Here is a 22,806-nt window from a genome sequence, read left to right as displayed (position 1 = left end):
GTCGCAGCCAATTCTTATCAGATTGATTGGTTTTTTCAATACTATCATACAATTACATAGAATTTTTACCAGATAGTACAATTTTATGCCCTAAGTCCATTCGCAGTAATTAAGTAAATTAGAATGCAATCACACCGCTCACCCGAAGGCAAAAATACAGAAAAGGCAAAGTCAAGGGTTAAATTCATCAATTCTAATGAGAATACGCTAGCGAAATAAAGCACTGAGGATTTTCATAATTTCTGCGTAAGCTATTCGTTCAAATTGAAATAATTCTTGCATTTAAACTTGTTATCCAAATTAAGATTTAACTTGACATTCAATGTAGATAATTACTGAGAGAATTATATTTTTGTAGCGTAGTTTACGTGCGATGAGATCACTTGGGGTCACGTGATATAAACCAGCGAATCAGCTTGTTGAACCATGAAAAATTCTTAAATTAATATCTTATTACAAATTTATTGTCTTTATTTATTGGCTTTTTACAAAACGATTGCCTTAGAGGCTTACCTTTCGTTATAAAATTTGCATGATTTTAAATCCAATATTTCCAAGAATATAATCAAATAAATCATAACACTCCATTTATCCACATATAAGAGCATTCGTTTTTATTTTCAGTGTAAATATATGTTATGAATACTTAATTTAATACTTATTGTTATTTGTATAAGGAGAAAAAAATCATTCCGTTTAGTTTTATTTATAATGGGTTAACTTCGGTTAAAAATTTTCGAATGAGGATTTGAATAGTTACTTGAACACGTTTGGCAACTGCTGTATGCAGCTTTCGAATTTGGTTTCGCGTTGTTTTGAAGCATTTAGTTTAATTTTAGGAGCATAAGAATAGTGGTTGAGTTATGACGTGAGTTGCATAGCATTGTTATTCATCTTGAAATAATTAATTTTAGTATGACTTGTATTTTAGAGCATTAAACCTATCAATAGTGTCGTAACCACTTTTCTAAAGCCCTCATAGAAAGCCAGTTCTTAATGGATCTAATAATAATTAAAAAATACAGTATTTAGCTATTTTTGGATAATTTTAGTCTTATATAAAATCATTTGCATGCATTGATAAATTATTATTATTATAATTTCACTTTTGTAAGTTTGATATATTATCGTAATTAATGAGTTAACAATATTACGCTCATTAGACAATATAAAATGATTGACTTGACTGTACAGATCTTGTCTTATATTTAATCTAGATAATTGTTAAATTGTTTTACTGGCCAAAATTTCTCTTCCAAAAATTAAAAGATATCAGAAAAGTGAGATGTATTCATAGAATAAACTTCATATTCAGGTGGTTCTACAGGCTGATATATTCTTGAGAGTAATAAAGATCTTAATGTTTTGTATTCAGAGGCTGCGGGACTTTGAATGTCGCATGTGAATTTGTATGAAGTTAATCTTTCCTTTAAAAAATTTATGGTATTTCATAATATAAGTAAAGGTATATAGAAATAAAATTATGATTTGTTTTAGCTATTCACAGAAAGGTGGAACTTTAAACACTGGTGGCCCTGGATTTGTGGGTATAAAATTTTGTCAGGAATGGTGAGTAAGAAAATTTATTATTATTCATGTGCTCAAGTACTTTTCTGAATGCTCTTTTTTATTATTATTGTTAAATATCACGCTAATTGCCAAAATGGCAATAAATAAATGACTCTGCACACACACACACACACAAAAAAAAAAAAAAAAATGAGGGGAACAGTTCTGTATTTCATTTTTAATTAAACTTACTTGATTCCTTCTTCCAGAATTTGAAATTTAGGCTTAATCCAAATATAATTCACACATTTTGTATGATTTATTTTTAAAATTTGTAGTTTGAAATTTGGCTTATATGTTATAAGCGATAATAACGCCAAATGTGGTTTATGCACTTTGTTAAAATTATTTGAAAGTATGAACAACGATTTTTTTTCCCACTCGTTTATAATGAAAAAAAGGGAAAGGCAGATAGGTTGCTATAAATTAAGAAGTGTGGCAAGTGAATTATTCTTGGCGCATTCACTCGCAGCAAACAAAAAAAAGTGCCAAGAAAAAGTTTTGAATTTTTTCATAAATTTCGCACAAATTTTTACAAAATTTAATATTAAGGCATAGTTTCAATCATAGAATTGAAATAGGGAAAAGAATTGGCATGCCATTTCAGAAAAAGTCTGATTTTGTGTCAAAATACCTATGAAAATTTATTTTGATTTCAATGAATTTCAGTTCATTAATTCTATATTAGAATAACACTATATATATAGACATGTAAAACGCAATTTGAATTTCATTAATCGTCCCAGTAGAACGGGAGATATAGAACTGTCCCTCCTTTTATTTTGCGAAGTGTACATTTCCGTAAGTGTATTGGCTAATTTTTTTCAGTTTAGATCAATTTCATGTTTTACTCGTTGTTAAAAATTTTGGTAACATTTATAGTATGTGATCTACCACTTTTATTTGTTTTTTAGATGACAGCACTAAAATTGGTTGTTTAAATCATTTATCTTTAATCCACATTCAGGTTTCAAAGTAGCATTTTAGTGGCATCATGTAAGGAATAGCTAACTAAAAGTAGGAGATTTCAAACTACATGATTATCAGAATTTCTCGCAGTAATCGTGCAATGTACGAGCGACACAGAAAAATTCTTTAACTGAAATCCTTAAACTGTTTTTAAGATACATATGCAAATATGAAAAATGCAGTTTCATATATATTATATATATATATAAAATAGTATCGCAAAAAATTATATTATAAACATAAATTTTCCAAGTATTTCCGTGCAACATGCTGCTGAAAATTGATCAGTATAGACAAAAAGTTAGAAATTTACAACCAATTTTACATAAAGACCTCAAAAAAGGGAATTCAGTGCCAATAAATTCCAAAATATCATGTCAGTATGCAAAATAAGAAATTTGAAACTAAACCCTAAAAATTATAATTTGTAGTTTCTCTTCTTTGGGTCATTGTGTGAAATGGGTTCTAAATTTTACTTTTTATCTATATTTTATATATGTGCATGACTATTCTTTTTTGTAATACAGTTTGTTTTCAGTTTTTCTTAAAATATATGCAACATTCATATAATAATTAAAATTTAAATGCGATAGCGTGGAAAAGAAGACGGATGATACTAATGATTTGCTTTTTCAGTTAGATGTAATAATGGGATTTGATACATATCTTTATTTTAGGCATAATTTGTAGAATAAAATACAATGAAACAACATTAGTACTTCGATGGGTACTCTTAGTGAATCCTGAATCAAACATATGGATTTTGTATACTGCCATACTGCATTTGGAAAGAATTTGAGGTGAGCAAAGTGCACAGAAACAAGTGTCACAAAAGGGCAGATTTTAGTGTGAAAATCTGCAGGTCAACACAGGATTCTAAATTTTCTCATCAGAGTCTTATTATCCAAATATATCATTGGCTGTTTGTGATGTTACTTTACATCGTGTTAGGTGAGGGAATCGCTGTGTGAGATAAAAGTTCAGCACTTCTTGAACTATTACCAAAAACTGTGGTATATTTCTCATGATTTAAGGGCAAGTGATAAGAGTAATTTATGAAACTATGCCTAAATATTAAATTTTGTAAACTAGGGTAAAGATCTAGAGCATTATCAAACAAAAATTATTGGTCATATTTTATGAAGTCTGTAACAATATAATTTTTTTCATATTGTCAAAGTTTATACTTAATATGGGGAGAGGAGGCCTCACTGAAAATTCAAACTTAATGCACTGTTTTTCTGTAGTTCATTACATTCAAAAAGAAGATATGTGGGAAATGGTGAGAGGTAAAACCTAAGTATGGAAAATTGGTTATTTTTTAATTCCAATTCGCTGTGTTATAACAGAGTTTAATTTTTTATAGTTATATAGTAATTATATTTAAGTATTTTTAATAATTATTTCATTATTAAATTTATAGTGGATGTCTCTAAAAATTATAATGAATGTATATTCAATATATTTCAGCAATAATATGTTGTATCCAAGAGAGGACAAAGAAAACAAAGTTCTCCTCTATGCAGTAAGTTTCTCATTTTTTCTTTTCTTCTCCTTGTTTAATTAGATTTTTCATATTATTAAAGAAACTAGTAATAAGCATTGGGAATTAATATTAGGTGAACAAATTTGTAGACATATAATTTTAAAAATAAAATAAAACCTACAGGTACTGTTGTAGGAGGGAAAATGATGAAAATGCAAAAAACTGGGGAAAATCAAGAGTTATACCTGAATGATAAAATATGAAGCAGTCCATATCATCTAGTCCCTGAAAAATGAACTGAGAAACAATTTCTTAAAAAGCTAACAATAAAGGAGACCTATCTTTTCCAGAATCTATTTCTTAATTGCAGGAGCGTAGCTAGAGGGGGGCATCTGTCCCCGGGCGCAGAATCCAAGGGGCGCCAAACTGATGTTACGACATTTTAGAATTAAATGTTTTCCATCCTTGGCAAGCAGTAGGGGGTGCAAAACCTTCAGTTGCCCCTGGGCGCTGAAAACCTTAGCTACGACTCTGCTTAATTGCTTTTAGCGGATCAGTAAATGGTACCAATGTCATTGTTAACTTGGCTAGAAATTTCTGTAATTTTTCTTAGTTCTCACAAAGGCATGTTTCTTTTCATTATTTTTACTGTCAAAGCTGAAGAGAAAACTCTGTTCAACTTTCAGAAAACAATCCTACAAATTTACTCTATTTCTTATTACAAATTGCTGATGATTTTTGTTGCTTATTATTTGTCTCTTAACATCCATCAGCATGCTTGGAGAAATGTTTTGTATGTTTCGCATCATCCTAATTATTTATAAAAATATTTTAGAAGCTGAAAAACATCTTAACATTTGGTAAGGTCTATCAATTTGTTGTGTATCAAGTTGTGTACTTGATCATTTAAACAAAATGAACAGTCTGTGTATTGAGAAAGATCTCCAAAATGTTATGAAGAAAAGATCTAATTATCCAGAGAATATCATTATGAATTTTGTAGCTATGTGAATAAATCTGTGGAAATTATACATAAAATTCTAGTATGTCATGTATAATGAATGTAATTTGAAGGGCCTTAAGAGATTGAAACTTTGCTGGGGAGGGTAGTTACAGGGCAAGTCCTTTTAACATTGAGGTTAATAGCTGTGTTACCAAATTAGCAAGATAGTGCCCAGCTGTCAGTGGTTTTGGTGACATTTTGGTCTGATCTCTGTATATATAACTACTCCTATCCACTGTAACTGTATCTTGACCTATGTAACTGTACCTGTGCATGCCTTCCAGCAATTTCAAGAAATTGAAGGAACTAGAAATTTCTCATGAGGTTGGAGAAATCTGTATGAGACCAGAGAGAGCATCATTTTAGTTTAGCTCACAGTAAAGAAAGATCAATGTATGAGCTTATGCATTGAGGCTTTTTATAGTGTCTTGTGTTTCATGTTCTTAGTAGTTTATAGTGATTACTGATTGTGATCTATCATATTGAGAAGAACTATACAAATACTTTTTTGAAAAATTCCTGAGCTGCAAAGTGTTTCTTTTGGGAAGTAAATTTTATCAAGCTATTATCAGTTTTGTGTGCATTCAGTCTGTAGCAAACCTGTATACACGTAACAATACTGACATTCAAAGAAAAATCGTAATCTAATGCCCTTCATACTAATAAGCCAAAAATCATATTTTTTACTTCTGTGTACAAAGTATTGTAATCGTGAAACATTTTCAGGTATCTCATTTTAATGAAAATAGCCACTTTTACTGCTCTCAAATCCATTTGAATGACTTGTTTTGCATTACATCTGTACTTATGCACAGAATAAAGGACTCTTTTTTCCAAAATGTATTGTAAAATGGATTCAGAAGAGATTTTTTCATGGTGTATGTATATATGTGTCTCATGTAACTCAGAAAAGAGTAGCTGTAGAATGTTTAAATTTTGACTGCTATAACATCTAGTTGTGCACCTCCCTTTTTCATTGCAGTCAGCTTCACAAAATTTGTGTGTATATATATATATATATATATAAAAGACTAAAAAGTAAATAAAAGTTTATGACCTTTTTGTTTTACAAAATATCTACAATACTGTACAATATATATTTAATACACTGGTTATCATAAATTAAGGAAAAATCACAAAAATAACTCCCTAAAAAATTAAGCCAAACCGTGTAAAATTTGAATATGTTGGTAAGTAAGAGTAGATGAATAAAACTGCAATATGCAAATTAGGGGTGCTGCAGTCGGAGAAGGAGCATAAAAATCCATGTTTGAGAGCAAGCCCACATATTTCACTGTGATAGTGACATCAGAAGTCTGAGATCGCCAATTCATAATAATGACCTCCAAGCATCATTTACCTGCAAAACTACAATGGAGAGCCATTGGGACACTAAAGGCAGAACAAAGTCCAACAGAAGTGGCCAGATGGTTAATGTGAGTCCTTCTGTTATTCATAGACTTTGGAGGCGATTTCAAACCACAGATTCGGCATCTAGGAGGTTCAGCCAAGGATGGCCAACTGCTACGCCGAGCGCCGATGCCCCATATTTGACATTATGTGCACACAGGAATGGAACCGCTACTCCGACTCTTCTTAGATCCTCCCTTGCTGTAGCAACTGAAACAACTGAAAAGTTAGTGTTAACATCAACTGTGCGTAGAAGGCTTCACGAAGGTAGTCTGTATTCGAGACGACCAGCCATTTGCATGCCGCTCACATCATGCCATAGGAGGGACCATTTGCAGTAGGCACAACATGTCCACTGAACACCTGATCAATGGAGGGCTGTTCTCTTTATGGATTGGATGAGTCCAGGTTTAGTCTAGAAAGCGATAGTAGGCGTTATTTGATATGGAGAGAATCTGGAACCCATTATCATCCGTCAAACATCCGTGAAAGAGATACAAACGGAAGAGGCAGTGTCTGTGTTTAAGTGGACGCACAGACCTGCATGTCTTTCCAAGGGAAACCATGAATGTTCCGGTTTATAGAGATGACATCCTTCATGTTTATGTGCGCCCATATGCTGGGCTAGGTGATGTTATATGTAGGTGATGCTTTCCTGTTACAAGATGACAACGCAAGACCACACAGGACTCGCATCATAGATGATTATCTTCAGCAGGAAACAATTATGCGCATGGAGTGCCCAACTCGATCCTCGGACTTGAATCCTATCGATCACGTTTGGGATGCTTTAGGGAGATGTCTAGCTGCTCTCAATCCACCCCCTCAAACCCTTGCCGTGCTTGCAACTGCTTTGCAAGAGCAATGGCTCTCGCTTCCTATGGAACTGATAGAGTGTATAAATGAAAGCATTTCACATCTCTGTATGAGCTGTATTGCTTTTAGAGGTGACCATATTCCATATTTAAGGTACTTTGCCTATAGCAAACTGACACCTTCGATTTGTTCATTTTATACATGTGCTAATTTCTATACTACCATAATTGCCTGGTAATTAATTTTTATGTTATTTGATACCTTACTATGTGTTGTATATTGTGGGTACGTTTCATAAAATTCTACATGTAACTTTTTCAGTAATCGTGATTTTTGTGATTTTTCCTTAATTTATGATAACCAGTGTAATAGCAAGGAAAAGCGGGAACACTGCTGATGCGTACGTAGATCCATATTGAAGACGAAGCATTCTGATTGCGCAGTATGCGAATATGTTGAATTTGTAGTGTCTAAAAAACTTGGCAGTCAAGGCGGTTTTAATTTTATTTTTATTTACAATTAATATTTGTAGCCACAGTTTGCTTGGCACTCTAACTGTGCCTATTCAAGAACATTCACATATTTGATATTATTGCAATAGGAAGCAGCACAGCAAAATTACATTCAAGCAAAGCAGAGAGAGGGGCTGAAGTGCATAGTTAGATGGAAGGATTCGAAGAGGAAGGAAGGTTTTGGTTCGAGTTTAAAGTTTTATTTCCCAGTTATTACGTTATCAGCACTGCGCAGGCCAAGCAAAATCGAATGATCTAGAAATGACGCAATCCAGAGAAGTTATTATGATTTTTAAAAACGAGAGGGAGAATTAAAGAGTTTACTGTTAGTTAAAATTATAATTTTGATTCACATATTTTTTATCTTACATATACAGTCAAAAGTCGTTAATCCGGATTTGTCGGGACTTCAGCGATTTCGGATTATCGATTTTTCCGGATTATAAATCATCAGTTTAAATCCGGTAAGATGGCATGCAGAAATTATAAAATTAAAAATATGAAACCGTAATTTATGAAATAAAGAACAATTATGATCTAAAACAAAGATGTCAAACTCGCGGCCCGCAACAAATACTTTTGCGGCCCGGCCAATATATCGGCAAATAATAATATATAATAATAAAATAACATATCGACGAAGAAAAAAATGAAATGTTTACTGCTAAGTAATTAACGATAATTTATTCAGTGTTGTTAGATTACTCACAGCGAGCTGAGACACACACACACTACTTAAATTACAAATGCGTATGAGTAGCTTGTGTTCAGCTACCTTCGGCTTTTGGGGGACACGTGCACTCAGAACTTGTACGCATCCCCTGATAGCCAAATGTGGCCGAACTCATGGTCTCAGTTTTCCAATCATAGTTTTGTACGATATATTGGTGCATGCATTTTGCTTTATTATTTTTGCGGCCCGCCTAAAGTTAAACCTTGTTTGTTTGCCCAAGTGTACCTATGAGTTTGACATCCCTGATCTAAAGGGTATCAAAAAAAAAAAAAAAAAAAAAAAAAAAAGCTTAATATTTATTTGTTTACTTTATTAAACATTTCTTTCAATGTAAGTTGTTTAAGTTGCTTCGTTTTATGTGATAATACTTTCTCTTTAATTCTATAAACAGACATAATTTCTTGTTCAGTTACAAAGTTCCACTGTTCAAGTCCTATAATTGCTGTGTTGAGAATATCGACTAATTTGTCAATCGAAATTTTTTCGTTTTCAATAACCTCTGTGTCACTTTCTTCACTATCGTAAGCAAATTATAATGACGAGGAATTTGATTTAAATCATATCAAAGACAGAGTACATCATCATGAAATACTACATTTAGCAAGGAATTATAAGCCAAATAAAATAAAAACATCTGCTTTGAAGATAAGGATAGTGCTGACAGACCAACTTCCAATTCAATGTGCACCAAGACGCCCTCCCCCCCACCCCGCAGAGCAGCGTGAAATTGATAAACAGATTTCAAAATGGTTAGAGAAACAAAGGCCTTTATCCGTTTTTTGCAGCAATTCCACTTTTTGTTTGATGGACATCGAAACATACTTTCGCTTTGTAGATCCTTTGGGAGCTCCAGCATCGGAAATTCTATTTGACATAATCGAGAGTTCAAGCTTACTTTTATAAAATTGCTCTAACAGTCTGCAAAAAATAATAAGCCGGATCCAATTTGAAGATTAAGGAACAACGCAATGTGCAACATTAACTAAAATAGATAATTTTAGCTTATGCGGTCCGTTATACATTAAACGCGCATGCTTAAACATATGCGCATGCACAGAAAGTTTGTAGCTTTGAGGTCCGGATTATGGGTGTACGAATTAACAACTTTAGACTGTATATGTTTTCACCATCTTACCTGACTCTGTGAGTTCAATATTTTTATTCTTATAAGTTGGTAAATTGTGCATTTTTTGCTTAAAATGGTTGGATTACATTATTACATGTTATTTGTGTTCTGGTTAAAGGTTTTTATACCTGTAATTAATCTACATGCAGTAACTGTATCAATAGTTTAAAAGTTCAAGTGTTGATAGATCTAATGAGGCACCCATTTGTGTTTACATTTGAAACTTTTTGCAGAATAGTAAAATAAGTTGGGGCACCAACTTCAGGCAACTTTTCACATAGCAGAGCCAAGAGGTAACTTTCAAATTTGTGCACCAAAAATGTGGTTTTCTTTCCCGTTGGCTGAATTGCTTTTTTTGACATAGAAACTTTAATTTTAATTGTGAAAATTATTTTTAAACTGTATTTGCTGTTTTACATTTCTCTGTATTTTACAATTTTTAATAAATAAATTTTGAGTTTCTATGTATTTTTACCTTGCTGTAAAATGAGAACTGAATTGATTGAATGAGAAATATACCTCTAATGAAATTCAAGGATGTATGTTTAAATGAGTGCAGTTAAAAATGTGTATAATTTAATAGTCCGTACAAGGAAGTTGTGGTGTCCGCATCCAATATTTTTCTTTCATATTTGGCACTTGGGTATTAGCGCAACGACTTTGGCAAAATTTGGCAAATTTTATGGAAGAAAAAGGACAATAACTTTTCATTGTAAATTATTCTCAAAAACTGATCAGTAAGCCTACTTAGAAAAGGATTTTTCTTCTGCTCTGGTAGAAGTTTTGAGGTGATTGCTCTGAGAAGAGACTTGATTCCTTTAGTGATTTTATGACAAAATATGTTCTTGTAGACATTTTATTGCCGTTTCTTCTACTGCAAGCAAATTTCACAAGGACATATTTTAAAATTAAGACAAAAGTAGATACTTCATGTCTATCTGGTAATTTTCTAAATAATAATAATTCAAAAGTATCATAACTAAAGATTTATGTTACTTGCTTAATAAAATTACAAAATTTGTACTAAAACAATTTTAACTTGTCTGAAGACAGTTTTGTTCTGTGAGGATCTTTAGAAATCAGATAAAATATCTCTGTCCCTGATAATTTTTATGGCATGTCTTAAATTACATTGAATTGAATTATTGCTTTTGAAATTAGCGCAGTTAATATAATCTGAGACTGCATTTATAGATCACACAATTTTAAGGACTGCATTAGAAAGCAAATTTTTCTTTCATTCTGAAGTAGATCAACAGTAATTTGGATTCCAAATAACCAGATTTTTCTTCCTTCAGAGCCAAGTAAAAGGATGTTTGTTAGTTTATTTATTTATGTATTTAAAAGATAATACAATATAAATTAATATCCATCAGAATCTCCAATATAGCATCAAAATACATTTTCTCTTTCCTCGTGACTTCTCAAATAAAATCTGCTTGCTTGTTACACAGGTGGTAAATAACTTTTCACGTATTTTTAAGTACTTTCTTCTATTTGTGCGATATCCTGTTTGAGGATCAGTGAAATTCACATTATTATTTACTTGTATTATATTCATATCCTGTCTGCTGCAAATAATTATACTTCTTCCAGGAATCTGAACAAATTATTATTTCTTTCTTGATCCCGGTTTCAGTAACATTAATCCTTTTAAAGTGGCATTTTGAAAGTTAACAGGAAAATCTTCTTCAGATTAACTTAATACAACTAAACCAAGCAAAATCGGTACTTAATCAACATTTGGTTGCGCATATGTTCCCATCTTGTGTATTTTTACAAAACAAGCAAAGGAAAGTTCAATTTCCTATCCATAACTCATTTCAATTTTGAATTAAACCAGTTTAGTCTATCCTGACAAAAATAATATATATATATATATATATTTTTTTAACTCATTTCCTACTCCATGATCTGAGACAGGCCTTCCATAAAAATTTCTGTTAAAAAAAATAGTGCTTTAACCCTTTCATGCCTAACGTCCCAAGCAAATTTAAAAAAAATACTTTTGGGATAGAAACGCTTCTCTGTCTAATGGTAGACTTTCCCACCAGTTCTGCCAATATTTTTGAAGGTATTTTCATTCACAGAACATAGATGGCACTACCGTACATGATGCAATTCCCATGTTTTTGAAGTGTTGTAGCAGCTCATTCCATACTCTATGAATGTAAATAGTTTAGTTTTGGAAAATACTGCCTATTTTCGATTAAATTTTGATTTATCCATAAATCTAAGGCCAGATAAGTTACTCAAGAAGCGAATTACCTCTAATAAACTGGTAAGTGGCAGAGTTTTACTTCCGTTTTTATTATCGGGACATATGTGTCCCTCTCATCTTGGATAGTGGGAACACATTGTCCCAACAGTCCTATGTGATCATTTCTCTAGATATATTTTTCAGTTACTTTTGAAATAGTTGCTTATTATTTTTAATTTAGGCACATATTAATTCAATCTGAAATGACTCGATGCCAGGGACTTACTAATGAAGAAATCAAAAAAAATTTAGAAGAGCCAGATGACGAAGATATTGATTTGGATGATGAAATAGACGATCCCGATTTTCAAGATCCAACACACAATTTGCAATACTCATCCGATTCAGACGAGTGTAAAATGGATATCGATAATGATACCATTCCCCAAAATACAAAGACCAGCGATGCTTTGAGTGATACTGATACAGCATCACTTTCATCAGTTGATGAGATACCATCAGCTAATGCTTCAGGTTGCAAACCATCTTATGGTTTCATGCAGATTCAACTTTCCAACCTTGAATGACAATTCCAGCAGAGTCATCGCCTAGTTTGTTATTCAACTTAAATTGTTCAGCTACCGAATTGGATGTGTTTCTCAAGATATTTCCAAAACGTCCTATGATTTAGATCACTCAATGCACAAACCAACAACTCGAAAAGTTAGGACAAACAATTCACCCTACAGACCTCTTTGAAATTATGCTTGTCCTTGGATGCATGCTTGTCATATCTTACAATAGGGTGTCGAAATTCTCTCATTATTGGTCATCTAATCCTTCTTTGAGAAATGTAGCAATAAAAAATGCTATTTCAAGAGACAGATGTAAAACGTTGCTGTCAAAACTATATCTTGCTGCACCAGAAAAGCCTGAAAATGCAAGTAAAACATATTATATTGACGAGGTTGTTTCGTGCCTGAAACAAACCTTCAAACAGTGCCGAAGCGAAAGCTCATTTCAAGCTACTGATGAATCAATGGTGAAATTCAAGGGACATTCATCCCTCAAACAATATATGCCAAAGAAACCTGTGAAAAGAGGGATAAAAATTTGGCAGCAATGTGATTCAAAAACAGGATATGTATATGACATGAACATTTATTCCGGAAAAGAAACTGGTGAAGTTCAAGGCACACTTGGGGAACGGGTAGTATCAAAGCTAATGGAGACAATCCGAGGTAAAGGCGTGATGCTTGCGTTTAACCGATTTTTTTTTTTACAAGCGTGCACCTGATGGAAACCCTGAAATTTCCTACTGTTGGTACGTGCATCAAGACACGCAAAGATGTTCCTAATTTTGTAACAAAACTAAGCAAAAGAGGTGAGGCTGAGTTTCTCGTAACTAAAAATGGAACATTGTGTGCGAGGTGGCTTGATTCAAAGGAAGTGATGATGCTAAGTAATTGCCACGAAGCTAAATACACAAAAGTAAATCGCACCATGAAAGACACAGGCATCTCAAGACCAAAAGAGGAAAATGCGTAACCTAATGCTGATTGGTTATTAAAGGTCACGTGGTTTTCTTTACTTTGGATGTCAGCATTAACACTAGAACTTAGCTGTGTAAGTTTACCACTTTTGGCGAAAATTTAATATTTAGAATCGCCAAAATAAAAACGCCATATCACAGTTGCTAGTTGCATCGTTTGTGATGAATTACCAAAATAATTCATTAGTAAGATGGGGTATATTAAAAGGAGCAACAGTTTGATTAAAAATTTACATTAAGGTTCAGAAGTGGTGTAAGTTTTTTTCAAAGTGAGCCAGAGTCAGGCCGAAATGTTAACACAACATTTTGTTTATTTAACACTCTTTATATTATATTGTAGTTCATATGTTTGCGATGTGCTGTTTACCACTTTTTGAGATGAATATATTTCAGAGACTAAAATCATATTTTGATGTTCAAAGTAAAGATATGATCACATTAAAATGGAATATATAACGCATTTTATAACATATGGAATTATTTGCATGCATTTCTCCGGTCATAACTAAAGAATTATAAAACAAAATTAAGAATTCAAGTGTGAACAGGCATACCAAACAGTATATTTGAAGTACTATATTACACAGAAATTATATAGAAATTGATTTGAAATAACTGTTTTGGGTTTGTATTATAATAAGTTGCAATGACAGGAATATTATGGTAATGCCATTGTGAATTAAAGTATATTTCTGCTAACTTTTATTTTGCAACTGATGTCAAAATTAAAATTGCTATATTTTATAACTGCAAACTGGTTTAATAGTTATAAGTGTATCTACTTATAATTTCCATTAGAATATCATTTATGTTATTGATAATTTGTCAGTATGTTTTCTCATGTTAAGGAATTACATATTATTTATTTTGAAGATACAACTTTTGTACCTTTTTTTTTTTTTTTTTTTTTTTTTTTTTTTTTTTTTTCAAATCCATTTCACTTAATAAATAATGTGAGGCATTTCAATATATATTCTTTCACAAGATATTTTGGCCCTGTTCTGTTATCGGAACCAGATTCAGAAATGTATATATCAGGGTTGGCCAAACTTCATTTCAGTAAGCACGTAAAAGCCACAAGTTCATATTTACATCATTACAGAAGTAGTGGAGGAGGTTTTAAATAGAAAGAAATCCCTGATAACTTTGTAAAAAGAGTCTTAACTAATTAATTACTTCCTTTTGGACACTGAATAGTTTTAGTTTACCATATTTTATATGCATGAGCCGCACAAATTGCCTGCAAGAGCCGTATAAGGCTCACGAGCCGCACATTGGCCACAATTGATATATATATTTTGCATGTGCAAAATATATATGTATGCATACACACACAAATAGACATGCACATGTATATACATACATACAATAAATCCTCATAACAGAAGAGTATCAATATTTCTAGCAGCTACTTTCTTAATTTTGCATGAAGTTATCCTGGTTATGAAATCTCATTTTCATATTTGTTCAACTACCTTTCTTCTATAATTCAAGGTAATTTCATATGTTGTATAAAAATTAAAAGCAGTTTTATAGAGTGTTCGTAAGATTATTCTTTATCTTCACCTGTGATTTTTTAATATTGTGAATTCATTGTATTCCTGATTACTTGTATTTACATTCCACAATAAAATATGAGCATATAAAAAGTGTGGTTTCATTTTGGCATGAATGCAACTTCAGTACTTGGTTTAAATTTCATAAAACTTTCCTGAGTCAATAGGTGTTTTTCTAAAATTAATACCATAAATACTTAAATATACACTTATGCATTATTTCATTTAGCCTGTTTATATTATAGACTTTTAAAAATTTAGTAGCTTATTCATATTCAGTTCTTGTTCTTCATTTTTAATCTAACTGATATGCAGTTTGAAGTTTGCTCACATGGTATCAAGCTTGTAACAAATTGGTTAAATGTGGTACTTTATGGTGTATTTTCAGGAAAAGCAGCTACAGGTTTTATAATCTTAAATACTTTTCACAGTTATATATACAGGAGTGTTTGTGCTCCGGGGAAACCCCGGAATTCCGGGGATTTTGAACTTCGATACCCGGAAATTCCGGGGATCGTCGTTCAAAAGGAAGTAGGAATAATAATGAATTATTTATTTTGATCTGGGTAATTTTGTTTGCTTTGAAAGCAGAAAATGCAAGGTCAGTGTGTGTGGTGAAAACTTTTCCTTTCTTTCTCCAAAGGCAGTGATAATGCGTGAAAAGGGGGAAAAAACTTCTTTTTTGTTCTTTCCTTATTGCGAGTTATGACTCATTACCCCGGTTCTCGGACATTCTCTTCTGGATTCTTTTCGGCAAGTAGGACTTCGTTCGACCAGATGTGCGATCACGTGACTCTGAGTTCAAAGGTCTTATCTCTCCTGGCGTAGCGCCAATAAGTAGAGAAGGGGGATTTTTCGCCGTATTAGCTATTTGTCATTGATCGCTTCTCAACTTTTTTTTCTCCGCTGTGTAAAATTTTCGTTTCATTTATTGATGCACGTGTAAATTTTCCGTTTCGTTTATTCAAAAATCATCCAATAGCAAAAGAATTCCAAATTTCTCTGATGAAAGTGTATACTAATACAGCACAGCATATGAAACAGAAATTACCCCTTAAAAATTCATATCTAATTAGTTTTACAGCATTAGATCCAGAGCTAAGAGGTAAAACCAGTACAATATTAGCTTTTGAAAAATTATCTTTTATGTCCCATATTTTTAGTGATAATGAAAAGTCAAAAGTAGAAGCTGAAATAAGGTTATGAAGAGCTGAAATAAGGTAAAGAGTGATATTGATATCACCAAAGAAATGCTCTACACATCTGATGAAAGTGGAAATCAAGTCAAGTATACAATTGATAAATATTGGTCTAAAGTTTTTAATTTAAAAGATGATTTCACAAATGATTATAAGTATTCTACATTGGCTAAATTGGTCAAAGCCTGGCTTAGCTGCTTCCATGGCCCATTAGTGGAAAGTGCATTCAACTTAATGGATACACTTGTCACTGACTATAGAACCTCTCTTAAGATTGATTCCCTAGATGCAGTGCAGACTATTAAATATGATTTAATGGCTTCTAAAGAAACCTCATGTGAAAAATATGGCTCAAAAAATCCAATGACTGATCCAATTCACAAAGATCTCTTACTGAATATGAACAGAAGTTGGAAAACATATCAAGAGGACTTAAAAACATGTATTTCAGATGAGTCACCTATAAAAGTCTCTGAAAAACCTTCTACATTAGCAGAAAAGCAAACTGCTTCTACCTTTGCATGTGCAGTTCTCGAGGAAATTTCTTCAACTGTAAATGAGGAAAATAAAAGTCAACCTTCCTGCAATTATGAAGTTCACCACAAAAGAAAGACAAGCCCACAAACATCAGAAAATAAAAAAAAGCAGCAGAAATTAGATAATTTTTTTTAAAAGAATTAATTCAGGTAGTTTAAAATATTTGCATAAAATGTAGTAGTTTATATGTTTGAAAATTTATTGTTATTAATTTTGCAAAAAAAAGTAATTCATTGAACTTTTATAATTAGGTCATTCAATACTTCATAATTGTAATTTTTCATTTCTCTCCCCCCCCCCCTTCTCGAAACTCCAAAATGTCAGTTAGTAAGTCCGTAAAAGTTTCAGGGGATTTTTTAGGGTCTCACAAACACCCCTGTATATCTTTAAATTATAATGTTTTTAAAATGTAGGGTTATGAAAACTATGTCAGTGCTTGCATTGTTATAGTATTCTATATTAAAAATTAGTCAACTTTTTATATAAACCAACAGATTTTTAACATCTGAGATAAGTATGAGTAGTGTGCTCTCTAAATTTTTTATCGCTTAATATTCAAATTTAGCATCTTCGCTTATTTGTTATCTGATGAAGGTTTTTACTTGTTTCATCCTTGTTATTCTCCATAATACAAATGAAATAGTTAAAAATTATCTTTAAAAAAATTAGCAAAAATATACAAATTTTATTCAGCTTTATTTTCCTAAAATAAACACTTGCATTTATGCTGGAAATAAAGCAAAGATAGCAAATTTTCGTTATTTCATATAGCCCACCAGAGGCCGAGCGGTTAAGACACTGAACACTGGTAGTTCGGTCTGAGGTTCGAATCCCGCGAACGTGCTGGCTGCATGGGCGTTTTCATGGTTTTTCCCATGTGTAACATGTATACGAGCCAGTTTCCCTTAGAAAGTCATCCACGAAGGCATCCCTTCCCTTAGGCAGATAGCCATAATTAAATAAACCAAACCAAAACCATTATTGATCTTCATCAGTAACTAATAATAATATATGTAAAACAATAATAATAATTCATAATAAATTCTCCTGGTCAAAAGACAAAAAAAAAGTTAAAGTGAGACATTGAAATCAAATTATGAGCCATACTGTGCACTTTTATAACAACTTTTCCATATTAAGGAACAAGTAGTACAACAAATTATACATGGCAGTAGATAAAAAAAAATAAGTTGCATTTTTTGTTAAATTTTTATAAGACATTAGAATAAAAATATACAAATTGCACCCACACAGAAAAATAATCTTGGTTGTTAAAACTATAGTGTTCTGAAATTATAAGTTTTATAGTAATTAATGTATGCTAATTTTTTCAAATAAATGTATATTTGTGTGCTGAAACAGCTTAAATTAATAATACCATATATATGGTGTTTTTTCAAATAAATATGTGTGCTGAAATAGCATTAATGAATAACACCGTATTCATTAAGCTATTTAATTTGAATATAAAAAGTTTAAGGGCTATATACAGAAGTCACGTAATATATTTTGCTTATTTATAATTGAACTAAAGAACAAAATAAGGAAAAGATCATTACAAACCTTGCTTTTTATGGAACTCCAAGTTTCACACATTTTATCATGTTATTATAATTATGGCGAGTCTTTAATCTTAAATCTTAAAGTGACTTAAAACTCACTTAAAAGTGAGATCTTAAATCTCCTGTGGTGAGAAACAGTTCTAGACATCCTACTTCACTGAATTTAATATTTTTTCACTTTACATTATGAATGCATATTCTGTGTTTGCTTAAAATTGATGACGAATATGGCGTAACTTTAGCGACGGTATCTTTGTGCATATGTTTATGTGCTTTTAAATATCTCATCACATAGAAAGACACACTGCAAGATTTGCATTATGTTTAAATATCTATATAATATGGATATGTTTAAATATCCATCTCAGTAATAAAAGCAAAAAGAAAGAAAGCGAAGTGCAAGCTCTTTGATTTAAACAAACTGCTAACAATTGACGAGATACGCAGTTGGAGGAGAACTAGAAATAGAGCCAAAAACGTTTCAGGACTGTCATGTGACATAGTTAATGACAGTAAAGATAAGCATTTTACATTATCTATCTTGAGATGCCTGTTGCAGCATGGCTCTAGAAACTTCTGGATGAATTGGTCACAGGGCTTCGAAAATAGGTTTTTGTGTCATAACGAACTTTGCATTTATCTTGCATAACGCATCCTGCAGAGTATAAATATGGGTCTGAGAACAAGAGAGTTTGCTTGTGAATCAGGTGCCAGACTTTGCAGTTAGCTGAATTACAAGTTAGTGTTTATCCTGAGAAAGTGATTTAGGAATCTGAGAAGTGATCCTTGATTTGTTTTCAGCCATTTTTGTTCTGTGTGTAATAGTATTGTGCCTATTCTCCTAATAAATTGTTCATACCATCCTGCTTATCTGGACTCATTATTTAAAGAAACATCAACAATCCTATCACCTAACTGGGCAATGATTACGTATATGATAAATGTGTAATTCACATTTACAGTAGAATAGTTATTATAAAACATGACTTTATAAATAGATTTAATATATGTGTAGATTAAGTACAGGATAAATGCATAGCTTAGATATAGTAGAATCTAAGCTATGCATTTATAGAACAGTAGAACAGTTATAACAATTTTGTTAAATTTATAATAAGATACATTATTAAATTAAAATAAGACATCCAGATTAGTTACATAAAAATCAAATAATTTGTTATAAATACACAAATTTTAAAAATACTTAAATAGCATAATTTTCTTAAACATTATTTAGTGACTTTTCTTTTAAACTTTTGGCATTCAATTCACTGCAATACAAATGATCATAGCTGGGATCTGAATTAACAATTAATTGATTTAATAAAATAGGTTTGGTATTATTTTTTTCTGCTGTTGAAGGATTTCCAAACTGTACTTTTTTACACACTTTTCGTTTTTTAACTGAATAAAATCTCTTTTGGGGAACAATTTTTTTTATTTGTTGGTTCTTTTGAAATTGAAGCATGTGCTTTATCTAACAAAGGAACTTCTAATAATTAATCAATTGCATTTAAATGCTTTTTTATTTGTGTAGCAAGATTAATGTCCATATTTTCAATACGGTTTAATTTTTCAGAAATTGAAAATGAAGATTGAATAAGTTCACTAATGCATGTTTTACTTACTGTTAAAGATTCATAATTATTCCTAGTAGGTATTCTGTTTAGTGGGCCTATATAAGATTCTGTCTTTTTTTCAGACATGATTACAAAATGTATATGTTTACACATATTATTTAAAATAGAATAATCATGGCATGTACATTTATAAGCTTTTAAACAGCATGAACAAAGTCTACAAGTTATGAGGCATAAATCATTACAAACATGATCTCTGATAATTTTATAAAAATTTTCTTCCAGTTCTGATGAAACTTCCCATACATCATCTTTTTTTACACAGTTAGCATTTAAAAGCTCAGCAGCTTTATGACGTTGAAATGTTTTTGTTGTCTTCTTCGTTATTTTTCCTTTCTGATATTTTATGTAAGTGTCAAACTTTTGATCACTGACAAGATTAATTAACTCGATGATACATTTATCAACCCGTTTGGTTTTCTTCCCATCTAAATAAATATATTTTAATTTCCGATGAAATGTTTCAACATACATATTGGTGTTGATTTTAGCCCCTTTTCTGAAACAGTATGCCCACATTTTGGCTCTTTCAAAATAGTATGTCATAAAATATTTATGGAATTCTCTCGTGTCTTCATCTTCACATAGTTGCTCAGAAAATGTTTCTAACATTTTGTTGAACATTTCTTCATCTAATTCATACATTAAAGTTTTTAAAGTTTTGTACACTGCTTGTCTTTTATGTTTTGGCACAGAATTCAAATGACCTTACCATGCTCTGTCCACATGCCAAGCACATAATAATTTTTGGCAAGAACCAAATGTATGCTCCCATGCATTATAGAACATGGGAGCATCATCGCTCATGAAAACTTTTGGCTTGATATCACTGATCTTTTTGATGCAGTTAAAAAAGTTTACCAAAATTTTTTCTGATACTGTTGATATTAAGAAAGCAACTGGTATACCCTCTTCATACATATCAACGACAAGCAATGTTACAAGTTCAAATCCATAAGCAGAAATTCCATGTGTAGAATCAATACAGATTCCATCATTACCAAATTCTATCAACATTTTTTTTTTTTTTTTTTTTTTTTGAAATTCTGTCATTATTGCTAACATGAAATCATTTTCGTTTACATTTGCATATTTTTCTCCTTGACGTTTATACATCAAAATGGGGTTGAATTCCATTTGCGACATCGTATTAACCCAGGACCAAACACTTGTCTCATCATCTGTTAAAATTAATCCTTTAGAATTAATGCTCAGACCAAAATCCCTCTTAATGTTATGCAGGTCTTCTCTCGTTATTAACTGTTTTGTTTCAATATCATCTCTCGAAGAGAATCTTGCATCTTGCAAAATTCGTTTCTCTTCCACCCCCTGCAATAATTTACCTGAAATAATTTAAAAAGATAATTAGGAGATAAAAATTATATATACTATAAGCAAAATAAAGTTTTTCATTTATATGAACTTGAAAAGAAAATTTTATATTATTTTATACCTACTAAATATTAATTCCATGCAAACAATGGTATGATATTAGAATATCAGCTTGCAACTGAATTTTTTTTTTTTTTTAATGAACACGAATACAATCATTGCCCTAATCAATTATTTCAACAATATATAAAATAGTAAGTGTTTTGAAATTTGAACATCAACTTAAGGAGTACAGCAACTGAGACCAATATTTATCCAGCGCTTTTTGCATTTCTGCCTTATAAGACACAAGCAACGTACGTTGCAATGTTTCAGGAAGTGAAACGTTGGCACCCTAAGTAGAAGCCGGACATTATAAAATTTGATTTTGAAGCCGCAGCCATCAATAGCTGTATGTTAGAATTTCCCAGTTCGACTATATCCGGTTGTAACTTTCATTTTAATCAATGTTTGTGACATAAGATGAATGGGTGTAATAAAGGAATATAAAGAGAACGAAGATATAAGACATGTCTGTAGAATGATTTCTGCCTTAGCTTACTTGCCAATAGAACATGTAGATGATACTTGGAGCATTGTATGGGAAAAAGCTTTCAGCATTGACAAACTTACCACATTCATTGATTCTTTTGTCGAGCAGTGGATGGAAAATCCAAATATGCCCATTAAAATACGGAATGTACATGGACAGCACCATAGGCAAATAATTCTGTTGAAAGGTGGAATTCTAAATTAAACACAGTCACTGGCAGAAACCAGCCTATTGTGCACTTATTAGTTAAAATACTAAAAGAAGAAACACAAAAAAGTGTCTTTTAATTTGAAAGCCAGAGAATTAGGCGACCCTGAAATAACAAGGAAAAAAGCATATGTAAAATTGGATGAAAGAATTAAAAACATCCTAAAAGAATTCGAAACATCAAACAATTTAGAAAAATGTCTAAAATCTTTAAGTTTTGTAACTAGGTTGGACTAAATTGTAAATTATATTTATGCCTTTATAATAAAGGATAGCTAGTATTTATTTACTAGTATCTGTTTTGTATATTTTACTTCTAATATTTATTTTTACTTACATTAATGCAGCTAATTAATTTTATGGTAACTGCACCTGTTCTAATATTTGACTCTAAAATACAGTTTTCCACAAAATCCCTGAAATTTTTATTTTTATTACATTTTATATTTACACAAAAGTTTTTATTTTTATTACATTTCGCTGTGTTTAAAATGCATTCGCACTATAATATCATAACAATTTAAATACATATAAATAATTAAATATTATTGGCAAAAATGTATTTATCATTGTAATTCGATAATCGAGTGCAAAAACAGAAAATGTCGGTAAAAGAGATTTGCCACTTAAAATACTGTTTTAAATTATATTTGCGATTTTTAAAAGTATTTATTTACTTATTTATCTGCACCCTTTATCTGTTCTAAGATGGGGAAAAGATGTGCAGCTCTAATCACGATGAGTTTCGAAGTGTCCGCTCTGATCGCGAAATTGTATGTGTTCGCTCTGGCAACGTCCGCTGTAG

The 22,806-nt window shown here is 31.5% G+C and overlaps 1 protein-coding gene across 1 annotated transcript in view; it reads left to right on the top strand.

The window, feature by feature from the left end:
* The first annotated feature begins 733 nt into the window (after positions 1–733).
* Polr2I (RNA polymerase II subunit RpII15) overlaps positions 734–22,806 on the top strand; it is a 38,132-nt gene continuing 16,059 nt past the window's right edge. Inside the window, exons 1-3 of the mRNA XM_085811421.1 lie at positions 734–868; positions 1,498–1,569; positions 4,009–4,063. Coding sequence (XP_085667547.1) covers positions 864–868; positions 1,498–1,569; positions 4,009–4,063 — 132 coding nt within the window. The 5' untranslated portion in view covers positions 734–863. The remainder of the gene's footprint in view (positions 869–1,497; positions 1,570–4,008; positions 4,064–22,806) is intronic.

Source organism: Stegodyphus dumicola, chromosome 2 (assembly GCF_044657685.1).
Source record: "Stegodyphus dumicola isolate Sdum_Otavi_A_Nest chromosome 2, ASM4465768v1".
In the NCBI taxonomy this organism is placed as follows: domain Eukaryota; kingdom Metazoa; phylum Arthropoda; class Arachnida; order Araneae; family Eresidae; genus Stegodyphus; species Stegodyphus dumicola.
Note: the sequence above shows the minus strand (reverse complement) of the source record. Positions and strands in the feature narration are given on the sequence as shown.